Source organism: Ranitomeya variabilis, chromosome 1 (genome assembly GCF_051348905.1).
Source record: "Ranitomeya variabilis isolate aRanVar5 chromosome 1, aRanVar5.hap1, whole genome shotgun sequence".
NCBI classification, from domain to species: domain Eukaryota; kingdom Metazoa; phylum Chordata; class Amphibia; order Anura; family Dendrobatidae; genus Ranitomeya; species Ranitomeya variabilis.
This window is the reverse complement of record NC_135232.1, coordinates 84,972,738-84,999,550: the sequence shown is the minus strand read 5'-3', so window position 1 is coordinate 84,999,550 and position 26,813 is coordinate 84,972,738. Positions and strand designations below refer to the sequence as shown.

The window sequence follows — 26,813 nt, the reverse complement described above, 5'->3', positions numbered from 1 at the left end:
CGACACCCTCACAATCAGCTTTTAGCAGTTCCTGCGTAGATACAGTGCCCAAGAGCAGCCATTGCACAGTGTTCTGAGCTGAGCTTTTCTGGCTACATGCACTGTGTATATTCGGGGAGCTGCAGGACCTAACAACTGATGGTGGGGGTACTGGTGTTGGATCTCCACCAATCTGATATTATTGACCTATTCTATTGATAGTTTATAGGTATAATAATCACTCTTTTATATTTTTATTTTTAAGCATTAGGGTCCTTTTCTTGTCCTCCGCTCATAGAGCTCTGTTTTGCTCAATTTGCTGCGTATGGTGTTGACTATCACTCCTGATGTCTCCAGCCCAGACCGAAGTATTTTAGATGTTGTATGTGGTTTACTTGCCATATTTTCAACCAATTTTGTAGGGTCAATTCTCCTGTTTCCAACATGTCCTGGAAAGTTCTTAACTGTTCTAGTTGTGGCAAAAAATTTTAATTGTTGAAGCTATGATGCCCAGAGTCTTCAGAGATGTCTTGCACCCTTAAGATTGCTTGTGATTGGCGATAATAGCATTCCTGGTCTGCTCAGATATCTCTCTTGTCTTTGCTATATAAATGTCATTTTGTTAGCAAAAGAGCTACCATTCATAAGGTATCCAAATAGTTCCACCGAACATATATATTTCTGGAGATATTTTGCGTGGCGTACTTAAATAACCTGCGATTTGCCATGAATATGATTCTGTTTTTTTTTTACTGATGTAAATATTGCTGTTCTCCTGAATTTCTTTTCTTTTTTTTCTTACTCATCTCAGTTCCTGAAACCTCAATCTCTCTTCAATATGTGTAAATCTAATCTTGTTAACCGACCTGGTGTGGTCCTCAACTCTTCTCTTTGGTTGTCTTCTTGAGGACCACAAGGGCTAATAAGACTAGGTTTATATACATGAGACAGTGGGCCATATCTTAGGTGCATGGACAAAAATTAATTCTTTGCTGTAGAAAAACGTTTTGGGGTGTAGTGAATTTATCCTGACCATCATTCTAGTTAATGGAATCACCCAAATATAAATGAGAAGATTGTATAGGTAAACGTGTCTAATTGAAGCTTCCAAAAGTATAGCAAACATGCAAAGGATAATACAGCGCTGACAAAGAGAAGACCTTCTAGTAATAAGTGCTACTCTTTATCTTACAGATGGCGTCTGTACAGGACTCCAAATATGGACAGAAAGACACGTCTGATCAGAACTTTGACTATATGTTCAAATTACTTATCATCGGAAACAGCAGCGTTGGCAAAACGTCCTTCTTGTTTCGGTATGCCGACGACTCGTTCACCTCCGCTTTTGTGAGCACAGTGGGGATAGATTTCAAGGTGAAGACTGTCTTCAAAAATGAAAAAAGAATCAAGCTGCAGATCTGGGTGAGTTATACTCGTCTTCTTCCATTCCAAAAATTGCCATTTTATTTAAAGGCTGCGGAAATGAGAAAAAAACAATCCAATAAAAGGGGCAATTTTACGTGATTGTTATCTAGTAAACCAGACACTGGAGAGTGACACAAATAAATCATCTGACTGGGTTACATTCAATAGCCCGTTCATAAATCAACAATAAATAATGCATGCGGGCATTCTTCATATTTCATCAGGTAATGCAGGGCTCGTAAAGCCAATGGCTGATAAGAATCACAATTACCATTGAGAACACTTAGACTGATGCATTTTGTGAACCAGCAACGTAAAGACATTAAGCTATTTCAGTGTCTGCATAATAAACTTCAAGGCTCGTTGTGGCGTCTGGTTTTATCCCATGTTTGTGTGCATGACGGTGGCTTAGAGGACTAGGGAGCTGCACAATAGATTTATTCATATTTAAAGAGGACCGGTCACCACTCTTAAAATATTAGATTCCGGTGTTATTTCTCCTGGGAATGAATGAATAAATTATCAACTGAGTGGGCGTTACCAGTTGGAAGCGTCTCCTAACACATGCTGACACTGTTCAATCGGGGCTAACATTATCAGATTCGCTCTGTTGACAAGATTAAATGGAGACCCCCAAAATTGAAATTTCCAGAATAATGGAAGGACAGAACAATGTAGATCTTTAAGAAAAGATGCGCTACAATTTTTATTAATACCAGTCTTTACTCGTGTGCTAACCGAGTGATTTTGACGTGCTCGAATAATATGTTCAAGTTCCCGTGGCTGCATGTCTCGCGGCTGGCTGTTTGACAGCCCCAACACATGCGGGGATTGCCTGTTTGTCAGGCAATAAATGTTTGTCTACAATAAAATTGCCAATCTTTGATTCATGCTGCCCGTGGTTCTGGTAGAATTAATCAGCTGACAGGTTCCCTTTAGAGTTTTACTGAAACAGTCCTTGGTGACTTATTTGGTGATTGGAACCAGCAGAAGACAAGATCTTCACACATTGAAACTCTTGGCTCTGGGTGTTTCCACAAGGGAAAACAGATGAAGACTTGCATTTCTTCCATTATTAATAGCTGGAGGACTCACGGGAACGGAAATAATAAAAAGCAACTTGATTTGGGGGAACTACAATCTGAGAATTTTTAAAAGCAGAAAATCTCGTACTTTTACAAAATACAACTTTCAATTGGAATCCAAAGACGGTTGGACTGACCTGATTGAATCCTTAGAGTGATAGAAATTCCTGAGAGTTTCACATTTTACAAATATAAGAAAAATCCTATTCTTGATAGTAGGACATTTCCTAGTAATAGTACTCGGCTAGAAGGTATGTGAAACACGTGGACATTGTCAGAACCAAAGGAGTTAGAAGCAAAAATCATTAAAAAAGTCAATAAAAATGGTAATAAAAGGGAGACCCCCAGTTAGCCAGAGTAGAGGTCAGCTACAAAGAGCTCTGTCTGTCTGGAGGATCCAGCATTTCTATGCTTTACAAACATTCTATTGATTCCTATAGGATCGGTGTAATGCTTTATCTATCCTGTGGTGGCACTGCAGAGAAATTAAGCGCTCATTGTAAGGTTCCATCGCAGGTTGCCGCTGATCGCTGTGGGTTCTTCAGCAGGACAACTTATGAGCACCCTTTAGTTGGGGGAAACTTCCAGTAAAAAAAACTTTTTCCGGGATATGGGAAGGGCTACGTTTTGTATTTTTCTTTTTCCATTGCTTATTATTTATTTATGGATAATACAACTTCTCCCAGAGACTAATTTGTGTCTTCCTTTCCTTTAAATTAAACAGTCACCAATTGCGCAATTAATTAATAAGAGACACTTTAATAGCGAAATCAATCAAGGAATAAATCAACATGTTCTTTATTCCTATTAATGTGAGTTTGGAAATATCTATAATGTTTCATTGCCGTTGGCCTCTGATCGCATTTCCTCTGTGATTTCATCCTTTCTTCTACAGTCCTACACAGATCAGAATATTGAAGTGCAATAATTCCAATTTTGCCTGTCAGCCCCAAGTTATCTAATTGATTACAGACTTCACCTTTGTGCAAGAAAATACCAATTATAATAATTGCATTAAATCTATAATTGTAAAGACATCACATATAATAAATTATAGCAGAAAGGATTTAATGTGCCTTCATAGCCTCATATGAAAATAAGCATATTGCAAAGCAATTACCACCTTAATATGGCCGCCAACGGTTATTAATTTTCAGATACAAGATTGTGCCATGTTTGACCACGTACTAAAGGGGTATACCCATCTCAGATGTTTATGGCATATCTAAAGTTTCAATGGACCCACAACTATATCAAGAAGGTGGTCTTTCCATCCCATGAGGTGGCTGGTGCATCGAGATGAAGAATGAATGGATACGTGGGTGCACAAGGGCAATATTCTCTCCGTTAGAGTACTTTTTCAGACGGTACAAGAAAAGCAAAGCAAATTTGAACATCCCCCTCCAACACTTGTAAAAAATGTATTGCAAATTTTGTGGCTAAAACATTAATATCTGTGATGGGAATGACGAATTTAAGAAGTCAGTCTTTCCTAGAAACCAACGTAGGCTTTTGTGCAAAATTGGAGGTACAGTAGGGCACTATCGAAACCATATTGGGGGCTGACCAAAGTTGATATATGATCATGTGTAAGAGACATAAGGCTATAGCTGCAGGATATCTCATAGGTTGCGAGTCGTGATGTAATTCAGGGATCACTCACCATGGTTGTACGTGTGACGGTTGCATAGTCATTTGCAACTTTTTTTTCTGTAAGGACACTGTAAAGTTGTTGGCATTTCAAAATGTTACCATGATTTGTTATAGAACCACGTGACACTGTGCGTTCCTATTCTAGGGTAATAGAGACATAAGCATAGAATAAAGATGTAATTGTTTGTATTAAATGTATATTAATAAGCATTTCTGGATGAGAATCACTGTCATTCATGCAGAGGTATGATTTGGGGATCCAAAGGCAAAATCTACTAAAGGGAACCTGACTGCTCAATCACCGGCAGCTTTTAAAGTATGTTCTCTGAAATAGAGGAGCATATCAGAGTTGCATGGCTGAAATAATACAATGCCTGATACATCCTGCCCATGGATGGTCCTTAGCCCCCAAACATTAATGTGTTATTATACAATAAGGCTTTTCGGCCTCCTCAGGCTCCTGAGTCCGATGCATTTGCAACTAAAGGTCCTTATACACGTTTGACTAAAGTTAGCTGAACCCAACATTATTGGTGGATCAGCCAACAGTATGATGTTTATAAAGGGGTCGGATGACTTTTCCCTGGCAGATTATGTCAGGGGTGAGAAGAAGCCGGTACATTGGACTTCCAATGATGGATCTTTTTGTTCCTGGGAAGATAAGATGCTAGCACAAGAGTCTTGCGGTGTCTCTCTCAGAGGGATTGATTGTAATGGCCACCAGTCACTAATAAATCAAGTTTTGATAGTATGTGAATACCTTGAAACACATTAGTTAACAATCGGCTGAATTATCCTTTGGCCAACAGATATCTTCCCCAAGGTCAGTGATCCGGTACACCGAGCCAAGTTTTCTTGTGCATGGGGAAGATGGGGAAGATAGCTGTTGGCCAAAGGATAATTCAGCCAATAGTTAACTAATGTATTTTGATGTAGTAACATGCCACCGAAACTTGATATTATTAGTGTTTGGCCCCTTAAAATCATTTACTTGTGTTAGAGATCAAAATTACATTGGTGATTACCAAAGTAGAAAACTGTGGGATTATAATTTTAGGATTTGTTTTTAACTTATAGATTGTGAGCCTTCGCGGGCAGGGTCCTCTCTCCTACTGTACCAGTTATGACTTGTATTGTTCAAGATTATTGTACTTGTTTTTATTATGTATACCCCTCCTCACTTGTAAAGCGCCATGGAATAAATGGCGCTATAACAATAAATAATAATAATAATAATAATAATAATTATTATTATTAAGGAGGTTTGACATTAGAAAGATTAAGGACATACTATACTACATGTTTTGAATAATCCATACATGTTATATCAGTGAGGTTTTAACATCTGTGTTTATACATTTGGCATGTAAAAGTTTTAGCATCTCTGGTCAAAATTACTGTTATTGTGAAGAGATAATGACGCTGAAGATGAAATGATCTCTAAAAGGCCCAAAGTGAAAGATGACATATTTCCTTTGTACTTTCGGCAAATTATATATATATATATATATATATATATATATAATATATATATATATATATTTTTTTTTTTTACAAAGGAAATGTGTCATCTTTAACTTTAGTCCTTTTAGAGATCATTTCATCTTCAGCTTCATTAACTCTTCACAATAACAGTAATTTTGACCAGAGGTGTCCAAACTTATACATGACACTGTATACACTTGGTTTGCCAAAAATGTCGTGGAATACCGATTTAAGAGGATGACAAATGTTTCAAGAAAACCATTAGCAGGGAAAGTTCTTCCACCTATATTTGCCTCTTTAATATTATCAATTAATAAATTCATAATTCAACATGAACTACTAGACTGTCTACCCATATGTCACCACTATCTATAGCTCTAGAAAGGTAGAGCATGTTGGGCCACTGGTTAACAAACAGCAAATCCTATTGATTCCCCAAATGAATAATTATGATGAAAAAGTATTTTTTGTAAGTAAATGTGTTTTTTTTCCTTTTTATTCACCCTGGGAAAGATTAATTATGTATCTACATAGCCATGGGGAAATTACTAATTTGCATTCCTTTTCGCAAGTAACTACTACAACAGTTAATTTATGTAAATAGTGTGAATCAAATCCTAAAATCGGGTTCAAGGTTAATGATTATTTGAGTTAGATACCATATAAGTGTCAAATAATGATCACTATGCATATTTCAGGAATAATTTACCTGCTCCATTATGAGTTTGCTTTTAGTTTTGCCACACGTTAATTATCTATGAAATATATTACTCTACACCGTGTATAAGGATTCATTAGTAACTTTGGTATACATGGATGGGTGGGGATCCTCTTGATAGAACAGAACTGTCTGAAAGGTAAGGTTACAGAACGAGGGCCCCATCTACTGAGAGTTGGTAGGCTCCAGTAGACCTGTACAATGGGGAAAATAAGTACGGTATTTAATAAACTGGCGATTTTGCAAGTTTTCCCACCTACAAAGAATGGAGAGGTCTGTAATTTTTATCGTAGGTACACTTCAACTGTGAGAGACTGAATCTGAAACAAAATCCAGAAAATCACATTGTATGATTTTTAAATAATTAATTTGCATTTTATTGCAAGAAATAAGTATTTGATCACCTAACAACTGGAAAGAATTCTGGCTCTCACAGACCTGCTAGTTTTTCTTTAACAATCCCTCCTATTCTGGACTCATCACCTATATTAATTGCAGCTGTTTGAACTCGTTACCTGTATAAAAGACACCGGTCCACACACTCAATCAATCAACCTCTTCACCATGGCTAGGACCAAATAGCTGTTTAAGGACCCCAGGGACAAAATTATAGACCTGTACAAGGCTGGAATGGACTACAGTACAATAGGCAGTATTCAACACGAGGAAAAAAAGGAGTAACAAAAACACTACCAAATAAAAAGAATATCCTTTATTAAATAAGCAGACAAACAATCATACTCACATAAACCATGATACAAACATAAGATAAGAAAAAGGAGCCAATAGGCAAGCAACTTGGTAGGAAGACAACAACTGTTGGCACACTTATTAGAAAATGGAAGAAACACAAGATGACTGTCAATCTTCCTCAGTCTGAGTCTCCATGCAAGATCTTGCCTCGTGGGGTAAGGAAAATTCTGAGAAAGGTCAGGAATCATCCCAGAACTACACAAGAGGACCCGATCAATGACCTGAAGAGAGCTGGGACCTCTGTCTCAAACATTACCGTAACAAACTACACCATCATGGTTAAAAACCGGAAGAGCCCGCAAGGTCCCCTCTCATGCCAGCACATGTCCAGGCCCGTTTAAAGTTCGCCAATGACCATCTGAATGATCTAGTGGAGGCATGGGAGAAGGACATGTAGACATATAGTCAGATAGAACTTTTTGGTATCATCTCTACTTGCCTTCTTTGGATGAAGAAGAAGAAGGAAAAATACAACCCCAAGAACACTGACCCAACCGTAAAACATCATACTTTGGGGGGTGCTTTTCTGCAAAGGGGAAAGGACTTAATACATCAAATATTGTCCGTTTGTAAAGAAGCTGGCACTTCATGTCACAATGTATAAACAAAAATGGAACTTATATAACCATAGCCAATGAAGAGAACCAGATAGTAACGTATAAAATCAATTTTTAGTGAAAATATCAATAAAATTATACATAGAAAAACCTAATAAAAAGCAGAATGCCCAGAAGGGGGAAGTGTTTACCAAATATAATATAAAAGCTCAAGGTATAACTGTGGTCCCCAAGTGAGAAATGACAAATATCCTGTATGTAGCCAAATAAAAATAAAAAATGCAGGTTCATATATCCAACTGGATTAAGAGTAATAATGCCTTAATTTAATATTGAAAAAATCTATGTTGAGGAAAAATCCTTTACATAATCATATAATGTGGGAATATAAACCCCAGAGTATAGAAAGGCACAAGTAAAACAAGAGACCAGTGTAATTACAAGAACCCCGTCAGTAGACAACATGTAGATATGCAAGGCTGGTATATACCTTAATCAGACTCAAGAGCACAGATGCAGATGGCTGGCACTTCCCCCTCACCCCAATGCATGTTTTGTCATCGCTTCTTCTAGGGACGGGGATTTTATAAGTTACTATCTGGTTCTCTTCATAGGCTATAGTTATATAAGTCCGATTTTGTGTTTATAAACGGGGAAAGGACGACTACACCGTATTGAGGGGAGGATGGATGGGGTCATGGATTGCGTGATTTTGGCCAGCAATCTCCTTCCCTCAGTAAGAGCATTAGAGATGGATTGTGGCTGAGTCTTCCAGAATGACCCGAAACACAGCCAGGGCAACTAAGGAGTGTCTCCGTAGGAAGCATTTCAAGGTCCTGGAGTGGCCTAGCCAGTCTCTAGACCTGAACCCAATAGAAAGTCTTTGGAGGCAGGTGAAACTCGGTGTTGCAGAGCGACAGCCCCGAAACCTGAAAGATCTGGAGAAGATCTTTATGGAGGTGTGGGCCAAAATCCCTGCTGCAGTGTGTGCAAACTTGGACAAGAACTACAGGAAACGTCTGACCTCTGTAATTACAAACAAAGGTTTCTATACCAAATATTAAGTTTTGCTTTTTTAATGTGTCAAATAATTAAATAATTTGCATTTTATTACATGAAATATGTAAAAATCATACAATGTGATTTTCTGGATTTTTTAGAGTCTGTTTTTCACAGTTGAAGTGTACTTACGATACAAATTACAGACCTCTCCATTTTTCGTAGGTGGGAAAACTTTGAAGATCAGCAGTGTATCCAATACTTCTTTTCCCCACTGTATATATCAGATTTATAAAATCATGTTTTGTTTCAACTAACAGAAACCAAGGATGAGCCTGAAGATATTGTTAGACCGTTCTGTAAGACATTGTAACATAGATAAGATATTCTAACAGAAACGAGGCACCTTCAAGTCTCCTGCGCTAGAATTTTCCTTGCGAACTAATAATTCTTATGCTTTCACTTTTTGCACCTTTTTGCAACATGTCAGATCCCTCTCCCATGCTCATACGGGTCCTGTAAACGCCTTATCTATCTGTTTTAATTGTAACTTTTATTCCAAATAAATGTTCTTTCTTACTCAGATTATAATGTGATGACGAATATTTTGCTTGGGATACAGGTTTCCATGTCAGTTGCATTAAATTATTCATAGTGTTCAATGAGGGATAATAAAGTTGGCACATCCATAGACATTTTTGTCCTGTTTTACACCACCTCCTGGTTGGCTTACTTTAGACTAGTTTATTTGTGCCAAAATTTGGGTACAATTTGCCACACCCTAAGGCTAGGTTCACATTGCGTTATTGGGTGATCGCTAATGGACAGCGTTGCACGGCGAAAATGTCGCAATTAACGCCGTGTAACGGGTCCATTAGCACACCCATTGACAGCAATGTTCTTCCTGCCTGAAGCGCATTGCTAGCGCGTGCCTTTTTCGGCTCGCGCTAGCGATGTGCCGTTCTTTTGTGGCGCGCCTCGGACACTGCTTGCAGCGTCCGCGGCGCGCCCGAGGTCCGTTCCCTGCTCTCGCAGATCGGGGATCTGCGAGAGCGGGGACGTTAACGCGACCCCTAAACATGACCCCTAAAAATACATTGCGTTAGCGCAATCCGCTAGCGCTAAACGGATTGCCCTAACGCAGTGTGAACCTAGCCTAAGAAAAGTCTACTATTCAGCTAAGCCTCAACCCCTTGATGGGGTCAAAAAGTGTCTAAATCACTTAATAAATTAGGGGCATGTTAGCAATAATGAGAAGGTGTGCTAGGTTTCTCCAAAAATGTTATTAAAAAGAAAAGTCATGAAATGCGTTAAATAAAAATGTCGGCAAGATATTATTCTCGTTCTTATTGCGCCTACTCCGTTTGCTTAGCTTGGCCGTCCACTAACTTTGCTTTTGAACAGCTAAGCTACACAAATATCAGAGTGCACTTTAACACGAAACGAACATTTGGCTCTTTCTCTATCATCATACATAAATATTACTGTTTTTTTTTCTCCAACATAAAGGAGCTTCTAATACGACTTCTGCTCGACTTTTCATGTCCACTTTACTAGACGGAGCTTATGATTTTTTTCATTTAGCTCCTGTCGTTGTATTTTTTTATCCGAGTGACTGAAGGAAAAATAAAAATGATTATGAAATTTTGTGAAGGAGGCGAACAAAAAAAATAAAAATAATAAACTTCTAGTTACAGTCTGTACTGGGTCAAGGCAAGCTCCAGAAGTACAATCAGAGTAAAGTGTTCGGGACAGATTCCAGGCTGTTGTAAGAGGGGATTCAATTACACAGTGACAAACAATCTACTTAATAAATCTGGATACAAGTGAATATAAGGAGATTGATAGTGGTTATATACAGAGTTCAGGCAGAGGAAGCGTCTCTTTCATACACAAATAAGTCATTGTTTCAATCAATAGGATATTTGAGGTATATGAAGGTGGAAGTTATGAGTTATTGAGAAGAAGATGGCTATTAACTGCCATTTGGGATATATTTATAGAATATGGGACGTGGTAATCAAAAATTGAGATGACAGTTCAAGGTTTAAAGCAAGGCTGTCACAGCCGGTGGCTAAAAGAAAAGATTTGTCTCTTCCCTTATCGTCTCTATCAAGTCCTCCTCCCAATAAAATTCCAGTTAAAGAATAGCTCTAAATCAAATGTCTCACGCTCAATCACATCACTGGCCAACTTCTTATAGCTCCAATAGTACCAATGAAAAACTGTTGGGTACCACGTGGTGTGTCTTGGCATTGGTTCCTGGGTCAGACATTTGGCACTAAAGTTGTGGGAAAAATATTGAATGTTTTCCATCACTTTTATGAAATAGTAAATGTATAAATATAAGGCACAGCATATTTGCACTATAATTTACTTGACTTGTTTGACCTCTAGTCATTTTTCTTAAGTGATTCTAAAAGTGCGAAGATTTAGTGGAATGGACACAGCCAACAGCGGTGTAGCAAATTTCTAGGGCATTGTTTCTCAACTCCAATTTTCAAATTCCACCAACAGGTCATGTTCACCTTAATTCCATCACCTATTGAAATCCTGAAAACATGACCTTTTGGTGGATCTTGAGGACTGGCGTTGAGAATCACTGTTCTAAAGCTTTAAGCCAAAAAGTGGTGCAAAAAGGGGTTCAGAAGTAGATTTTATTTTCTAACCTGAAGGCATCAAATTAATTGCACATCTGAATAAATACAAAGATTGGCATTCTTTGTATTTAATACTATATTTTTTTACTGTACCGTATATACTCGAGTATAAGCCGAGAATTTCAGCCCATTTTTTTAGGCTGAAATTGCCCCTCTCGACTTATACTCGAGTCATTCCCAGGGGTCGGCAGGGGAGGGGGAGTGGCAGCTGTATAATAATACTCACCTGCTCCTGGCACAGTCCCTGGACATCCCTCGTTCTTTGGGTACTGACAGCTTCTTCCTGTATTGAGCGGTCACATGGTACCGCTCATTACAGTAATGAATATGGACCCCATTCCTGTTGTGAAATTGGATTTTGGGCTCCCTCGGTGGCCACTGGTGGAATTGAACTGGTGTGCATCATCCTCTCTGTTCACCTGTTTCCATCAGGATGTGGGAGTCGCTATTTAGCCTTGCTCCTCTGTCACTTCCATGCCGGTCAACATTGTAATCAGAAGCCTTTCTGTGCATGTTCCTGCTGCTAGACAACTCCCAGCTAAGTTGGACTTTAGTCCTTGTTTGTTTTTGCATTTTGTTCCAGTTCACAGCTGTAGTTTCGTTTCTGTGTCTGGAAAGCTCTTGTGATCTGAAATTGCCACTCTGATGTTATGAGTTAATACTAGAGTCTTAAAGTAATTTCAGGATGGTGTTTTGATAGGGTTTTCAGCTGACCATGAAAGTGTCCTTTCTGTCTTCCTGCTATCTAGTAAGCGGACCTCAATTTTGCTAAACCTATTTTCATACTACGTTTGTCATTTCATCTAAAATCACCGCCAATATTTGTGGGGGCCTCTGTCTGCCTTTCGGGGAAATTTCTCTAGAGGTGAGCCAGGACTATATTTTCCTCTGCCAGGATTAGTTAGTCCTCCGGCCGGCGCTGGGCGTCTAGGGATAAAACGCAGGCTACGCTACCCGGCTACTGTTAGTTGTGCGGCAGGTTTAGTTCATGGTCAGTTTAGTTTCCATCCTTCCAAGAGCTAGTTCTTATGTTTGCTGGGCTATGTTCTCTTGCCATTGAGAACCATAACAGTTTGACCGGCCACAAAGGGTTAAATTAATTGACAGAGAAAGGAGAGAAAAGAGAAGTCTGCTGAAGATTTTTTTTTTTTTTTTCCTTCAGTTCTGAGTGTGCTTGTAATTGAATCTCTTGCAAGTCTGCCTATATTGCAGCCTTTCTCTCTCTCTCTCCTTCTAATCCTGGAATGGCTCTGTGTTCACCTGTTTAAAATGGATATTCAGAGTTTAGCTGCAGGTTTGAATAATCTCACCACGAAAGTTCAAAATTTACAAGATTTTGTTGTTCATGTTCCTATATCTGAACCTAGAATTCCTTTGCCTGAATTTTTCTCGGGGAATAGATCTTGCTTTCAAAATTTCAAAAATAATTGCAAGTTGTTTTTGTCCCTGAAATCTCGCTCTGCTGGAGATCCTGCTCAGCAGGTCAGGATTGTGATTTCCTTGCTCCGGGGCGACCCTCAGGATTGGGCTTTTGCATTGGCTCCAGGGGATCCTGCGTTGCTCAATGTGGATGCGTTTTTTCTGGCCTTGGGGTTGCTTTATGAGGAACCTCAGTTAGAACTTCAGGCGGAAAAGGCCTTGATGTCCCTATCTCAGGGGCAAGACGAAGCTGAAATATACTGCCAGAAATTCCGTAAATGGGCTGTGCTTACTCAGTGGAATGAGTGCGCCCTGGCGGCGAATTTCAGAGAGGGTCTCTCTGATGCCATTAAGGATGTTATGGTGGGGTTCCCTGTGCCTGCGGGTCTGAATGAGTCCATGACAATGGCTATCCAGATCGATAGGCGTCTGCGGGAGCGCAAACCTGTGCACCATTTGGCGGTGTCTACTGAGAAGACGCCAGAGAATATGCAATGTGATAGAATTCTGTCCAGAAGTGAACGGCAGAATTTTAGACGAAAAAATGGGTTATGCTTCTATTGCGGTGATTCAACTCATGTTATATCAGCATGCTCTAAGCGTACTAAGAAGCTTGATAAGTCTGTTTCAATTGGCACTTTGCAGTCTAAGTTTATTCTATCTGTGACCCTGATTTGTTCTTTATCATCTATTACCGCGGATGCCTATGTCGACTCTGGCGCCGCTTTGAGTCTTATGGATTGGTCCTTTGCCAAACGCTGTGGGTATGATTTGGAGCCTCTTGAAACTCCTATACCCCTGAAGGGGATTGACTCCACCCCATTGGCTAGCAATAAACCACAATACTGGACACAAGTAACTATGCGGATTAATCCGGATCACCAGGAGATTATTCGCTTTCTTGTGCTGTATAACCTACATGATGTGTTGGTGCTTGGATTGCCATGGCTGCAATCTCATAACCCAGTCCTTGACTGGAAAGCTATGTCTGTGTTAAGCTGGGGATGTAAGGGGACGCATGGGGACGTACCTGTGGTTTCCATTTCATCATCTATTCCCTCTGAGATTCCTGAATTCTTGACTGAATATCGTGACGTTTTTGAAGAACCTAAGCTTGGTTCATTACCTCCGCACCGGGAGTGCGATTGTGCCATAGATTTGATTCCGGGTAGTAAATACCCTAAGGGTCGTTTATTTAATCTGTCTGTGCCTGAACATGCTGCTATGCGAGAATATATAAAGGAGTCCTTGGAAAAGGGACATATTCGTCCTTCGTCATCTCCCTTAGGAGCCGGTTTTTTCTTTGTGGCTAAGAAAGATGGCTCTTTGAGGCCGTGCATTGATTATCGGCTTTTGAATAAAATCACGGTTAAATATCAATATCCGTTGCCACTGCTGACTGATTTGTTTGCTCGCATAAAGGGGGCCAAGTGGTTCTCTAAGATAGATCTCCGTGGGGCGTATAATTTGGTGCGAATTAAGCAGGGGGATGAGTGGAAACCGCATTTAATACGCCCGAGGGCCACTTTGAGTATTTGGTGATGCCTTTTGGTCTTTCAAATGCCCCTTCAGTCTTTCAGTCCTTTATGCATGACATTTTCCGTGATTATTTGGATAAATTTATGATTGTGTATCTGGATGATATTTTGATTTTTTCGGATGACTGGGACTCTCATGTCCAGCAGGTCAGGAGGGTTTTTCAGGTTTTGCGGTCTAATTCCTTGTGTGTGAAGGGTTCTAAGTGCGTTTTTGGGGTTCAAAAGATTTCCTTTTTGGGATATATTTTTTCCCCCTCTTCCATCGAGATGGATCCTGTCAAGGTTCAGGCTATTTGTGATTGGACGCAACCCTCTTCTCTTAAGAGTCTTCAGAAATTTTTGGGCTTTGCTAACTTTTATCGTCGATTTATTGCTGGTTTTTCTGATGTTGTTAAACCATTGACTGATTTGACTAAGAAGGGTGCTGATGTTGCTGATTGGTCCCCTGCTGCTGTGGAGGCCTTTCGGGAGCTTAAGCGCCGCTTTTCTTCCGCCCCTGTGTTGCGTCAGCCTGATGTTGCTCTTCCTTTTCAGGTTGAGGTCGACGCTTCTGAAATCGGAGCTGGGGCGGTTTTGTCGCAGAGAAGTTCCGATTGCTCCGTGATGAGACCTTGTGCTTTTTTCTCGCGTAAATTTTCGCCCGCCGAGCGGAATTATGATGTTGGGAATCGGGAGCTTTTGGCCATGAAGTGGGCTTTTGAGGAGTGGCGTCATTGGCTTGAGGGGGCTAGACATCAGGTGGTGGTATTGACTGACCACAAAAATCTAATTTATCTTGAGTCCGCCAGACGCCTGAATCCTAGACAGGCGCGCTGGTCGTTGTTTTTCTCTCGGTTTAATTTTGTGGTGTCCTACCTGCCGGGTTCTAAGAATGTTAAGGCGGATGCCCTTTCTAGGAGTTTTGAGCCTGACTCCCCTGGTAATTCTGAACCTACAGGTATCCTTAAGGATGGAGTGATATTGTCTGCCGTTTCTCCAGACCTGCGGCGGGCCTTGCAGGAGTTTCAGGCGGATAGACCTGATCGTTGCCCACCTGGTAGACTGTTTGTTCCTGATGATTGGACCAGTAAAGTCATTTATGAGGTTCATTCTTCTGCGTTGGCAGGTCATCCTGGAATCTTTGGTACCAGGGATTTGGTGGCAAGGTCCTTCTGGTGGCCTTCCCTGTCTCGAGATGTGCGAGGCTTTGTGCAGTCTTGTGACGTTTGTGCTCGGGCCAAGCCTTGTTGTTCTCGGGCTAGTGGATTGTTGTTGCCCTTGCCTATCCCGAAGAGGCCCTGGACGCACATCTCGATGGATTTTATTTCGGATCTTCCTGTTTCTCAGAAGATGTCTGTCATCTGGGTGGTGTGTGATCGTTTCTCTAAGATGGTCCATTTGGTTCCCCTGCCTAAGTTGCCTTCTTCTTCCGAGTTGGTTCCTCTGTTTTTTCAAAATGTGGTCCGTTTGCATGGTATTCCGGAGAATATCGTTTCTGACAGAGGTACCCAATTCGTGTCTAGATTTTGGCGAGCATTCTGTGCTAGGATGGGCATAGATTTGTCTTTCTCGTCTGCTTTCCATCCTCAGACTAATGGCCAGACCGAGCGGACGAATCAGACCTTGGAGACATATTTGAGGTGTTTTGTGTCTGCAGATCAGGATGATTGGGTTGCTTTTTTGCCTTTAGCGGAGTTTGCCCTCAATAATCGGGCCAGCTCTGCCACCTTGGTGTCTCCCTTTTTCTGTAATTCGGGGTTTCATCCTCGATTTTCTTCTGGTCAGGTGGAATCTTCGGATTGTCCTGGAGTGGATGCTGTGGTGGAGAGGTTACATCAGATTTGGGGGCAGGTAGTGGACAATTTGAAGTTGTCCCAGGAGAAGACTCAGCTTTTTGCCAACTGCCGGCGTCGGGTTGGTCCTCGGCTTTGTGTTGGGGACTTGGTGTGGTTGTCTTCTCGTTTTGTCCCTATGAGGGTTTCTTCTCCCAAGTTTAAGCCTCGGTTCATCGGCCCGTACAAGATATTGGAGATTCTTAACCCTGTGTCCTTCCGTTTGGACCTCCCTGCATCTTTTTCTATTCATAATGTTTTTCATCGGTCATTATTGCGCAGGTATGAGGTACCGGTTGTGCCTTCCGTTGAGCCTCCTGCTCCGGTGTTGGTTGAGGGCGAGTTGGAGTACGTTGTGGAAAAAATCTTGGACTCCCGTGTTTCCAGACGGAAACTCCAGTATCTGGTCAAATGGAAGGGATACGGTCAGGAGGATAATTCTTGGGTGACTGCCTCTGATGTTCATGCCTCCGATTTGGTCCGTGCCTTTCATAGGGCTCATCCTGATCGCCCTGGTGGTTCTGGTGAGGGTTCGGTGCCCCCTCCTTGAGGGGGGGGTACTGTTGTGAAATTGGATTTTGGGCTCCCTCGGTGGCCACTGGTGGAATTGAACTGGTGTGCATCATCCTCTCTGTTCACCTGTTTCCATCAGGATGTGGGAGTCGCTATTTAGCCTTGCTCCTCTGTCACTTCCATGCCGGTTAACATTGTAATCAGAAGCCTTTCTGTGCATGTTCCTGCTGCTAGACAACTCCCAGCTAAGTTGGACTTTAGTCCTTGTTTGTTTTTGCATTTTGTTCCAGTTCACAGCTGTAGTTTCGTTTCTGTGTCTGGAAAGCTCTTGTGATCTGAAATTGCCACTCTGATGTTATGAGTTAATACTAGAGTCTTAAAGTAATTTCAGGATGGTGTTTTGATAGGGTTTTCAGCTGACCATGAAAGTGTCCTTTCTGTCTTCCTGCTATCTAGTAAGCGGACCTCAATTTTGCTAAACCTATTTTCATACTACGTTTGTCATTTCATCTAAAATCACCGCCAATATTTGTGGGGGCCTCTGTCTGCCTTTCGGGGAAATTTCTCTAGAGGTGAGCCAGGACTATATTTTCCTCTGCCAGGATTAGTTAGTCCTCCGGCCGGCGCTGGGCGTCTAGGGATAAAACGCAGGCTACGCTACCCGGCTACTGTTAGTTGTGCGGCAGGTTTAGTTCATGGTCAGTTTAGTTTCCATCCTTCCAAGAGCTAGTTCTTATGTTTGCTGGGCTATGTTCTCTTGCCATTGAGAACCATAACACATTCCACTCCCATAGGGGTGGAGCCGCATATTCATTACTGTAATGAGCAGTACCATGTGACCACTCAATACAGGAAGAAGCTGCCGGCGCCCAGAGAACGAGGGATGTCCAGGGATCTTTTTTGAAAACCGCTTCTAAAGGAGCAATAAGCATCAAAGCAGTATAGTATAGTATTTGGGAGAAAAGGAAGCAAAATAAGGTTATGTTACAAAATGTCATAAGTGTGTAAATCAATTTTCTCAACATGTATGCTAGCTTTTGCTTCTTTTTTCCGCGATCTTTATGTTGATATTACAGAAGACATGTCTGACCACGTAATTCACCTGCAGTATATAAGTGCCTTTTGAATAAATGACAAAGCCTGCAATGCACAGACCTGCCTCATTTGTTAGAGCGGCTGCTGGGCAACCATACTTTATGACAGGGGATCCCACCCATGTGGCTCACAGGCCTGTGATATCGTGGCATGTAAAAGTTTGGGCTTGCTACTAGGTACTAGCGATCTGGGGTCCCCAAATTTTTGCATTGGCCCATTTTCCTTTTAGTAATTTTTTTCTATGAAAATAATGACTATTTATATTTTTTTTTTTGCTTAAAATACAAAGGAAATGCGTCCGCTTTAACTTTAGGCCTTTTAGAGATCATTTCATTTTCAACTTTCTTAGCTGTTCACAATAACAGTAATTTTGACCCTGGGTTCCAAAACTTTTACATATCACTGTATGTGGCTCCAGCATGTCTGCCAACTTGGTGCATTAGCATCAGGTCTAGCAAACAGCTATGAAGAGCAAATCTTCAGATGGTGACTATTGTGAGTACACTCACATAGAAGAGCAGATTTGGATGTTTAACTGGCAGTATCATTAAATTTGCAGCTTGATGGGTGCATGAATCTGGAAGTATAAGTGTGGTGGGAGTGTTGGATGCGAGAATACTGAATGGGGGCAAGGTGGGAACTTACAGATGTAAATATACTGCCTTGGTGTGACAGGTTTGGCTGCCATACCAGCAATAGAAAAGCTTTCACTGTCTGCTAATGTGCGCTGTGTTCAGAAGAAACAACCTAGGTCATGCAATAGAAGGGAAATCTTCGGCACAATAATCCAATTAAGAATTTGTTGCATTTAGTGATGATTTATTAGTTTGAGTTCAGTCTTATAGTATGTTTTGACACGTAAAGGTCTTTTTCAAGGTAACCTCTATGATGAGAAGTCGGCTAGCCACCGCACTGCTATGTCTGCATCTCTTTGACTGCCGACTTCTCAGCATACAGATCACCTTGAAAAGATCTTTTATGGATCGAGGCTTACGACACATACTGTGTATCTGTATTTTTAGTCAGAACTGGAACTAATAAATCATCACTTTATGCAACAATTTTTTGGGGGGATTGTTGTGCCAAAGATTTCCTTTCTATTTCATGGCTGTCATACTAGTAATGGAACCTCTGAGTGTCACTACTGTGGGGGGTGCGGAAGGCAAGAGCGTAAAGGGAATCTGTCACCTACTTTTTAGTATATAAGCTGCGGCCACCACCATTAGGGGCTTATCTACAGCATTCAGTAATGCTGTAGATAATTCCCTGATGTAACCTGAAAGATAAGAAAAACAGGTTAGATTATACTCACCTGGGGGGCGGCCTGTGCTGTCCGGTCCGATATGCGTCGCGTTCCGGGTCCGGCGCCTCCCATCTTCATGCGATGACGTCCTCTTGCTTCCTGTCGCGGCTCCGGCGCAGGCATACTTTATCTGCCCTGTTGCGGGCAGAGTAAAGTACAGCAGTGCTCAGGCGCCGGGAAAGGTCCGAGAAGCCCAGCGCCTGCGCACTGCAGTACTTTACGCTGCCAGATAAAGTAAGCCTGCCCAGGAGACGCGACAGAAAGCAAGGAAGAGGACGTCATCGCATGAAGATGGGGGGCGCCGGACCGCGACGCCTATCGGACCAGACCGCACTGGACCGCCCCTGGGTGAGTATAATCTAACCTGTTTTTCTTATCTTTCAGGGTACCTCGGGGGCTTATCTACAGCATTACAGAATTCTGTAGATAAGCCCCTGATGGCGGTGGCCGAAGCTTATATACGAAAAAGTAGGTGACAGATTCCCTTTTTAATGCCATTTCTCTGGGGGCTCTGGATTTGGCTTGTGACCCTCTCTCCGAGCTTAACGTGTCTCAAAAGGTAAGAAAGGATAAGGATGACTGCTCTATGACATCCATATCTAATAGGGCACATGGACATGGGTTTCGTATTGTAAGGTTTGGTACCTTTGTTAGAATACCTGATAAGAAAGCAGAGGTATCCAGCTGAGAGATAATATTCAATGCGGTCTACTAATGTCTACATACGTCTTGGCATTAGATTAAAAAGATGGCCATGCAGTGCAATTTTATACAGATTTTTCAATTCTTGCAAAGCTTCAAAATGCTAACACAAAATGCGAACCAACTATTATTTCTCATTTGAGTCAGGATACTTCACCTTTTAATCTTTAGCTCAATTCTTCCATAAGACCTCAGACCTTAGGGTTTTTATTTTTCATTTCTATTCATATTTTTAGGAAATTCGTAGAATATACTGTAGTAATGAAGTTTTATCTGTCTTGTAGTGAGATACTTTTGTAAACTGGTTGCTAAGCTGTTGCCTAGCAACTTGTAATCTCTCGGGGAACAGCGGTACAAGAAAATAATTGTGTATTTACTGTACTCATTTCTCTGTAATATTTGTGTCAGTGTTAAGATGGAAGAAGAGCATCGATCCATGGAGCCATAATATTTCGGCTAAAATACAATTAACTCTTGAAGACAGAGCAAAAGTAGATTTAAAGCTGAATACTTCAAAGAAAAGACTCAGTAATGTCATATCCCACATGGGGCGCCATCGACTTCCCTGGAGGTTCACTGGCAGCTCAAGAAAGCATCAGCCTCAGATGCAGAAAATAACCCAAATATCTGTAAATATCTGTAAAATGCTCATTTATAGCATCATGAGGATGACACATTTACTCTCCAAAAAAATTCAGTCAAAAGGAAAGGGTTGTGAGTAGAGATGAGCAGACCCAAACATAAAAGTTAGGCATTTTATCGGACAGTTAGTGTCCAGTGCTAAACGCTGAACACAGACTTCCCCCGGAAGTTCTGGGGGAAGTGAGAGAGATGTTTTTTTCTCTCACCAGACCCAAAGTTTGGGTCTCCATTGTTTTCAAGGGGGTTCTGGTATATAGCAGCTCACTGCAGCAAAACACAGATGGACAGGAAAGGGACAACTAGTCTCAGTAATTTTAGAGCTAAACAGCCACATGCTTTCATCCAGCAGTGACCACAGTATCAGTGCGGCGCTGTCCGCCTAGTGAACACAGCAGAGGTAACTGCATCATGTCCAGACACAGATGTAATATTTGCAATGTATAACATTCCAGTTACAATACTTGACTAACAGTTCAATCCCAGCCTTACGGAAAAAATGTAAGTATATCTATTTTTATGGTGACTAACAGTACTTCTTCATATGACAGTGATGTCACCCAGTGGCATTCATAGAAATCATGGGGCCCCAACGCAGAAGTTTTAATGCCCCCCCCCCGCACCCTCACTCAACACAAAAATACTTAATATTTGGAGGGGTCACAAAAGAGCATGTCTCACAACTTTGCAGTCCTTACAAAGTAATTTTCCTCCTACGGTATGATACTCCCACAGTGAATTGCTTCACAGTACCCTTCAAAGGAACAGTATGATGACCCTACTGTACCCCAGCTCAACTTCCTCGGCAAAGTATTGTTACCCCAATGCAGCATGATCCCCCAACTGTGAACCCCACACAGCCCTCCATGAAGTATAATGGGGCTACATACAGTATAATGGCCCCACACCTCACCACACTGTGTAATGGCCCCCATTAGCCCTCCAAACAGTATAGTGACCCCCACATAACCCTCCACACAGTATGATGAACCCACACAAACCTTCACACTGTATAATTGCTTGCATACAGTATAATGACCCCTACATAGATAGCCCTCCATAAAGTATGAAGGCTCCCACATAGCCCTTTAAATATTATAATAGCCCCCAAGTAGCCCTCTTTATAGTAGGATGGGCACCATAGTCCTCCATATAGTATACTGCACCCCATAGACCACCATACAGTATATTGCACTCCACATAGTCCTCCATACAGCATAATGCACTCCCTGTAGACCGCCATACAATATAATGCACTTCCCCTAGTTTTCCATACAGTATTATAGCCACCACAATTTACTCACTGAATTTAAAAAATACAATACTCATCTTTCCTTCTTATTCCCCCTCTGCTCCGATCTCTGTGAGAGTTCTGAACTACCAGCACATCTCAAGGCATCAGATGCCCACTGCTCCAAGACATTAGACGACGAGGGGGAATAATGGGAGAGGGAGCCCCCTGGCTCACAGCCCCATTGCAGCCTAGTGACCTTCCGCATTTAGTGGTGCGCCACTGATGTCACTGTCTCAGGATGTGGTGCCCAAATGTGTTCAACATTCCTCCTAAAAAGACGCTAGGTCCTTAGGGGACTAATGACAAATACCGGGTATGTCTGCCCTACCTTGAAGTGGCCCTGTGTCCAGGGCAGTCTGAGGCCAATGTCAGCATCCCTCAAATTAGTGTTAAAGGAGTTTGTCAGCACAGAATGACTGTACAAACCAAGCACAGGGGCTCGGTGCACCCTTGGTGTGGCCTAACATGTAAGTACACCTTCCTACCTACTTGGTTTCCAATGATCTTTCTGCCCAGATCATCTGTCAGGGAAGAGTTTGAAGACCCCCACACACATTAGGTGGTCATCCAATCCCACCATAGTCGACAGGTTTGGACAATTGTTATAGGAAGTATATGGGGGTCTTTTTGATCCCTGGGGACATAGTGATAAGGTGTTAAACTCATGCAGGCTCCAGCAATGTCTTCCCGCATTATAGGGAGCTGAAACCAACCTGCTGCTAATCATGTTCAGTTTACTGTTAATTGCCTGCAAAAATCACAGAGATCAGAGCAGATAATGATAGATGGTTGTGGCTGAGCAATGCAGGGCTCTGTGTGTTCAGGGAGAGCAAAGCACAGTATAACATTATAGTAAGGGAAGACAATTAAAAATCAGCATTCTGGAATCAATTACCATAAATGCCAGTCACTCACCGGCCAGGTGGCGAGTCTAATGATAAGACTGAGAATAATACTATGTGGAGCAGATGTGGCGAGTTTTGCTTGGAGGCATGCATTACTGCTTACACTAGATTAGTGCTTTTTGTTATAAACCCCATGTCTGATTCTGCATTGAAGGATTTGTCCATGTGACTGCAGACTTAGGAATCCGAACGGCATAAGATGCGCACACTTTCATGACTCTCCAGTATTGCTGGTGTGAGTGAGCAGTCATGTGAACGCATATATGTGATATGCTTGGTCACATTCCCACTAGACCTGCTCATCTCCTTTCAGTGCACTTCTAGTCAGCATGTGACCCCAAGAAGGCAAATAATGTACTTATGGTCACAAGACCGCGCGCTCTTAAAAGGCTCCACACAATGTCAGGATTCGGAAGTCTGCAGTCACATAGCTTCTGTTTAAAGGGGTTGTCTGATAAGAAAAAAAATAATTTTCATCACATTATTAACTACAAGTTATAGGAAATGTTGCAACAATTTTTCATCCTTTTATTACATCAGAAAAATTCAACATCTTGGCAGGAAGTCTCAATTAGGCCGGGGTCACACCAGCGATGTTTCTCTCTTCCGAGAGAATCGGATCAATTATGCTAATGACACTCCGCTTAAAGTCAGAGGTTGATCCGAGTGTCAGTTTGCTGTGATCTGATTCTCTCACAGGAAAGAATTGGAACACAGGTGTGGAGAAGACAAAGATTGTAATTTCTCCATTGTCTGTGTCCCCGTAAATCTGATTGCACTCGGATGACATCAGAGTTCAGTCTGATGTTCTACACCCATAGACTTGAATGGGGGCGCCTGATCTGATTTTCAGCATGGTGAATTGGCATGAGAAAAAGAACGCAGATCTTCACTGCCCCATAGTATAACATTGGGCCTAGTGCTATGTGATAAAACATCGGATAACACCCATCTGACTTACATGCTCATGGGAGCGAGCACTAAGTATGCTATTGTTTTGTGTCTGCAGCTCCTGTATAGACTTATGTGTGTTATTTATATAGCCTAAACTGTTACACAAATGAGAACTAACTCTTGTTTAATGTCTGAATGAGGATACAACATGAATCCATTATAGTCAATGAGATATTTTGATCATTTCTGGTTTGGGCCTTACCAAGACATCTGTTTTTCTGATATGTTTTCTCTCACTGTTTTTCACAGATGTTCCACATTCACTCATTCAGTATTTGGTCAGTATTTTACATCTGTATTTGTAAGCCAAAATTAAGAGTGGAACAATCAGAGGTAAAGTATAATAGAAACACGTCACCACTTCTGCATTTTTCACCTTCTCCTGATTTTGGCTTACAAATAATCATGTTACATACTGACCAAATACTCAACATGTGACTGTGGCCATGGGTTATGTACCCTTTATAGTCTATGGGGGGTTTACGTGTCCTTGTTTTTATCTGGATGGTGTTTCAAAGTGTTTTCAAGTATGAGAAAAAATGGACTTTTGAATGAGTCCTAAAGTCGCCTTCTGAGAATGGAGTCTTATTGGAAATGATGAACAAAAAGAAACTATTCTGCAAAAGCCCCATAGGAAAGGTACGAGGGGTGTTCAATAAGTTTTCTGCATGATTTTGTCAGTGTTATTGAGCTGAGCTTTTCTGTGCATCTTAAGATATGTCTGGACATGCAGCAGATACAGTAAATGTTCAATCTGATGAAAGCATTGGAAGTGACAGGATGGCAAGTGCAGTACAGTGCGGCTCTACAATGTAAGTGAGGGATTTGGAGCTTCGTTACATGATTCAATTTTTTACAAAGGAAGAAAAGAAGTCCAGAGAAATCCATGAAACGATGAATCCTGTATATAGTGATAAAGCACCTTCCTACTACCATGTAAAGTTTTAGGCCAAGCAGTAGGGAATCAATTGACGATGACCACTGTTCAGGACCACCTGTCGAAGCATCTTCAGTGGGAATGTGCTGTAAGTAAAGGCCATGATTTTGGAAGATCATTGGGTCAAAGGTAGTGTAATATCTCACAAATTAGCCATTTTTGGGGGAAGTTTCCAGTATCATTCATGATGTTTTGTTGATGTCAAAGGTCAGTTCGTAGTGGATGCCATGAATGTTGACGCCTAGGCAAAATACATGTCGCCAGCAATGTAGGCAAGAGAATTTAGACATGCTTTGAAAAATTCCAGGAGACTTCTATTCTCGAATTATTACAAGTGATGAAACATGGGTCCACCACCATGATCCTGAAACCAAACAAGAGTCCATGCAATGGAAACACAAGGGATCACTAACTCCACAGTAATTTCATGTCTAGCAGTCAGCTAGAAAGATCAAGGGAATAGTTTTTGGGGATACAAAAGGCGTTTTATTCCTAGAATTCATGCAACACAACACAACAATTACTGGAGACACCGTTCCTGCACCAATGATGGCATTATGTGAGGCAATCAAAGAGAAATGCTGTGTAGGCCATTGTCGACAGGTATGCTGCTGATTGATGATAATGCGCCACCAGTCTCGCAAATCACAACCTTTTCTCAGGGATTGTGGCTTCATGGAGCGTAACCATCCACCCTACAGTCCAGACCTTGCTCTCAGTGATTACTTTCTATTTCAGAACCTGATGAAATTTCTGCGTAGGCAACAATTTCCTGATAATAATGCAATCACAGAGAAAGGCGGAGTGGCATAATTGTGTTGAAGTCAAGGCGGATTACATTGAAAAGTATTGTTTAATTTTCTAAGAAAATATTGTTTTCACATTCTAGTAGATAACTTATTGAACAACCCTTGTAGTAATCTGTGACCAGGTAAAAAGTAGCCAGTTTTTGCTTTTATTTTCATAGAATCATAGAATGTTAGAGTTGGAAGAGACCTCTAGGATCATTGTGTCCAACCCCCTGCTCAATGCAAGATTCACTAAACCATCTCAGACAGATGTTTGTCCAGCCTCTGTTTGAAGACTTCCATTGAAGGAGAACTCACCACCTCTCGTGGCAGCCTGTTCCACTCATTGATCACCCTCACTGTCAAAAAGTTTTTTCTAATATCTAATCTGTATCTTCTCCCTTTCAGTTTCGTTCCATTGCTTCTCGTATTTCCATGTTCATAATAGGAAAAACCCTTCTCTGACCCTCATCTGTCCCTGCCTGACTACGAAGATTGGCACTCTAAGGTGACGCAATGGCGCTCCCACTCGTCTTACCCTAAATGTTCTTAGCAGCTTCTAGGATCTCTAGAGTAGCAGTTCCCTAAGGAGAAAAGGAATCACACACAAAGAAACTGCATCCAACACAAGCAACAGCTAAGTGAATGAATCCAACAAAGTATCACCAGCAGGAAATACCAGTCGGGGGAAGGTATATAAAGCTGCACCCGAGAGGTGATAGGACAGAGTAAATGAATAACACCTGTTACCCAAAACCGACAGAAACAAAGATAAACAGGACTAAAGGCCCCGTCACACATAGCGATTTACCAACGATCACGACCAGCGATACGACCTGGCCGTGATCGTTGGTAAGTCGTTGTGTGGTCGCTGGGGAGCTGTCTCACACAGACAGCTCTCTCCAGCGACCAACGATCAGGGGAACGACTTCGGCATCGTTGAAACTGTCTTCAACGATGCCGAAGTCCCCCTGCAGCACCCGGGTAACCAGGGTAAACATCGGGTTACTAAGCGCAGGGCCGCGCTTAGTAACCCGATGTTTACCCTGGTTACCAAAAAAAACAAACAGTACATACTCACCATCTGATGTCCGTCAGATCCATCGCCGTCTGCTTCCTGCTCTGACTGAGTGCCGCTGTACAGTGAGAGCAGAGCGCAGCGGTGACGTCACTGCTGTGCTGTGCTCTCACTGTACGGCCGGATCTCAGTCAGAGCAGGAAGCAGATGGCAAGGGACCTGACGGACATCAGATGGTGAGTATGTACTGTTTTTTTTTTTTTACATTTACGCTGGTAACCAGGGTAAACATCGGGTTACTAAGCGCGGCCCTGCGCTTAGTAACCCGATGTTTACCCTGGTTACCAGTAAAGACATCGCTGGATCGGTGTCACACACACCGATTCAACGATGTCAGCGGGACCTCAACGACCAAAAAACGGCCCAGGCCATTCCGACACGACCAGCGATCTCACAGCAGGGGCCTGATCGCTGGTACGTGTCACACATAGCGAGATCGCTACTGAGGTCGCTGTTGCGTCACAAAACTTGTGACTCAGCAGCGATCTCGCTAGCGATCTCGCTATGTGAGACGGGGCCTTTA

At 41.8% G+C, this 26,813-nt stretch overlaps 1 protein-coding gene across 5 annotated transcripts in view; it reads left to right on the top strand.

Moving 5' to 3' along the window:
* The window catches only part of RAB3C (RAB3C, member RAS oncogene family), a 237,345-nt gene that overhangs the window by 20,443 nt on the left and 190,089 nt on the right, over positions 1-26,813 (top strand). For all 5 annotated transcript variants that reach the window (XM_077285749.1, XM_077285740.1, XM_077285732.1 and 2 more), the window contains exon 2: positions 1,174-1,401. In XM_077285749.1, coding sequence (XP_077141864.1) covers positions 1,174-1,401 — 228 coding nt within the window. The remainder of the gene's footprint in view (positions 1-1,173; positions 1,402-26,813) is intronic.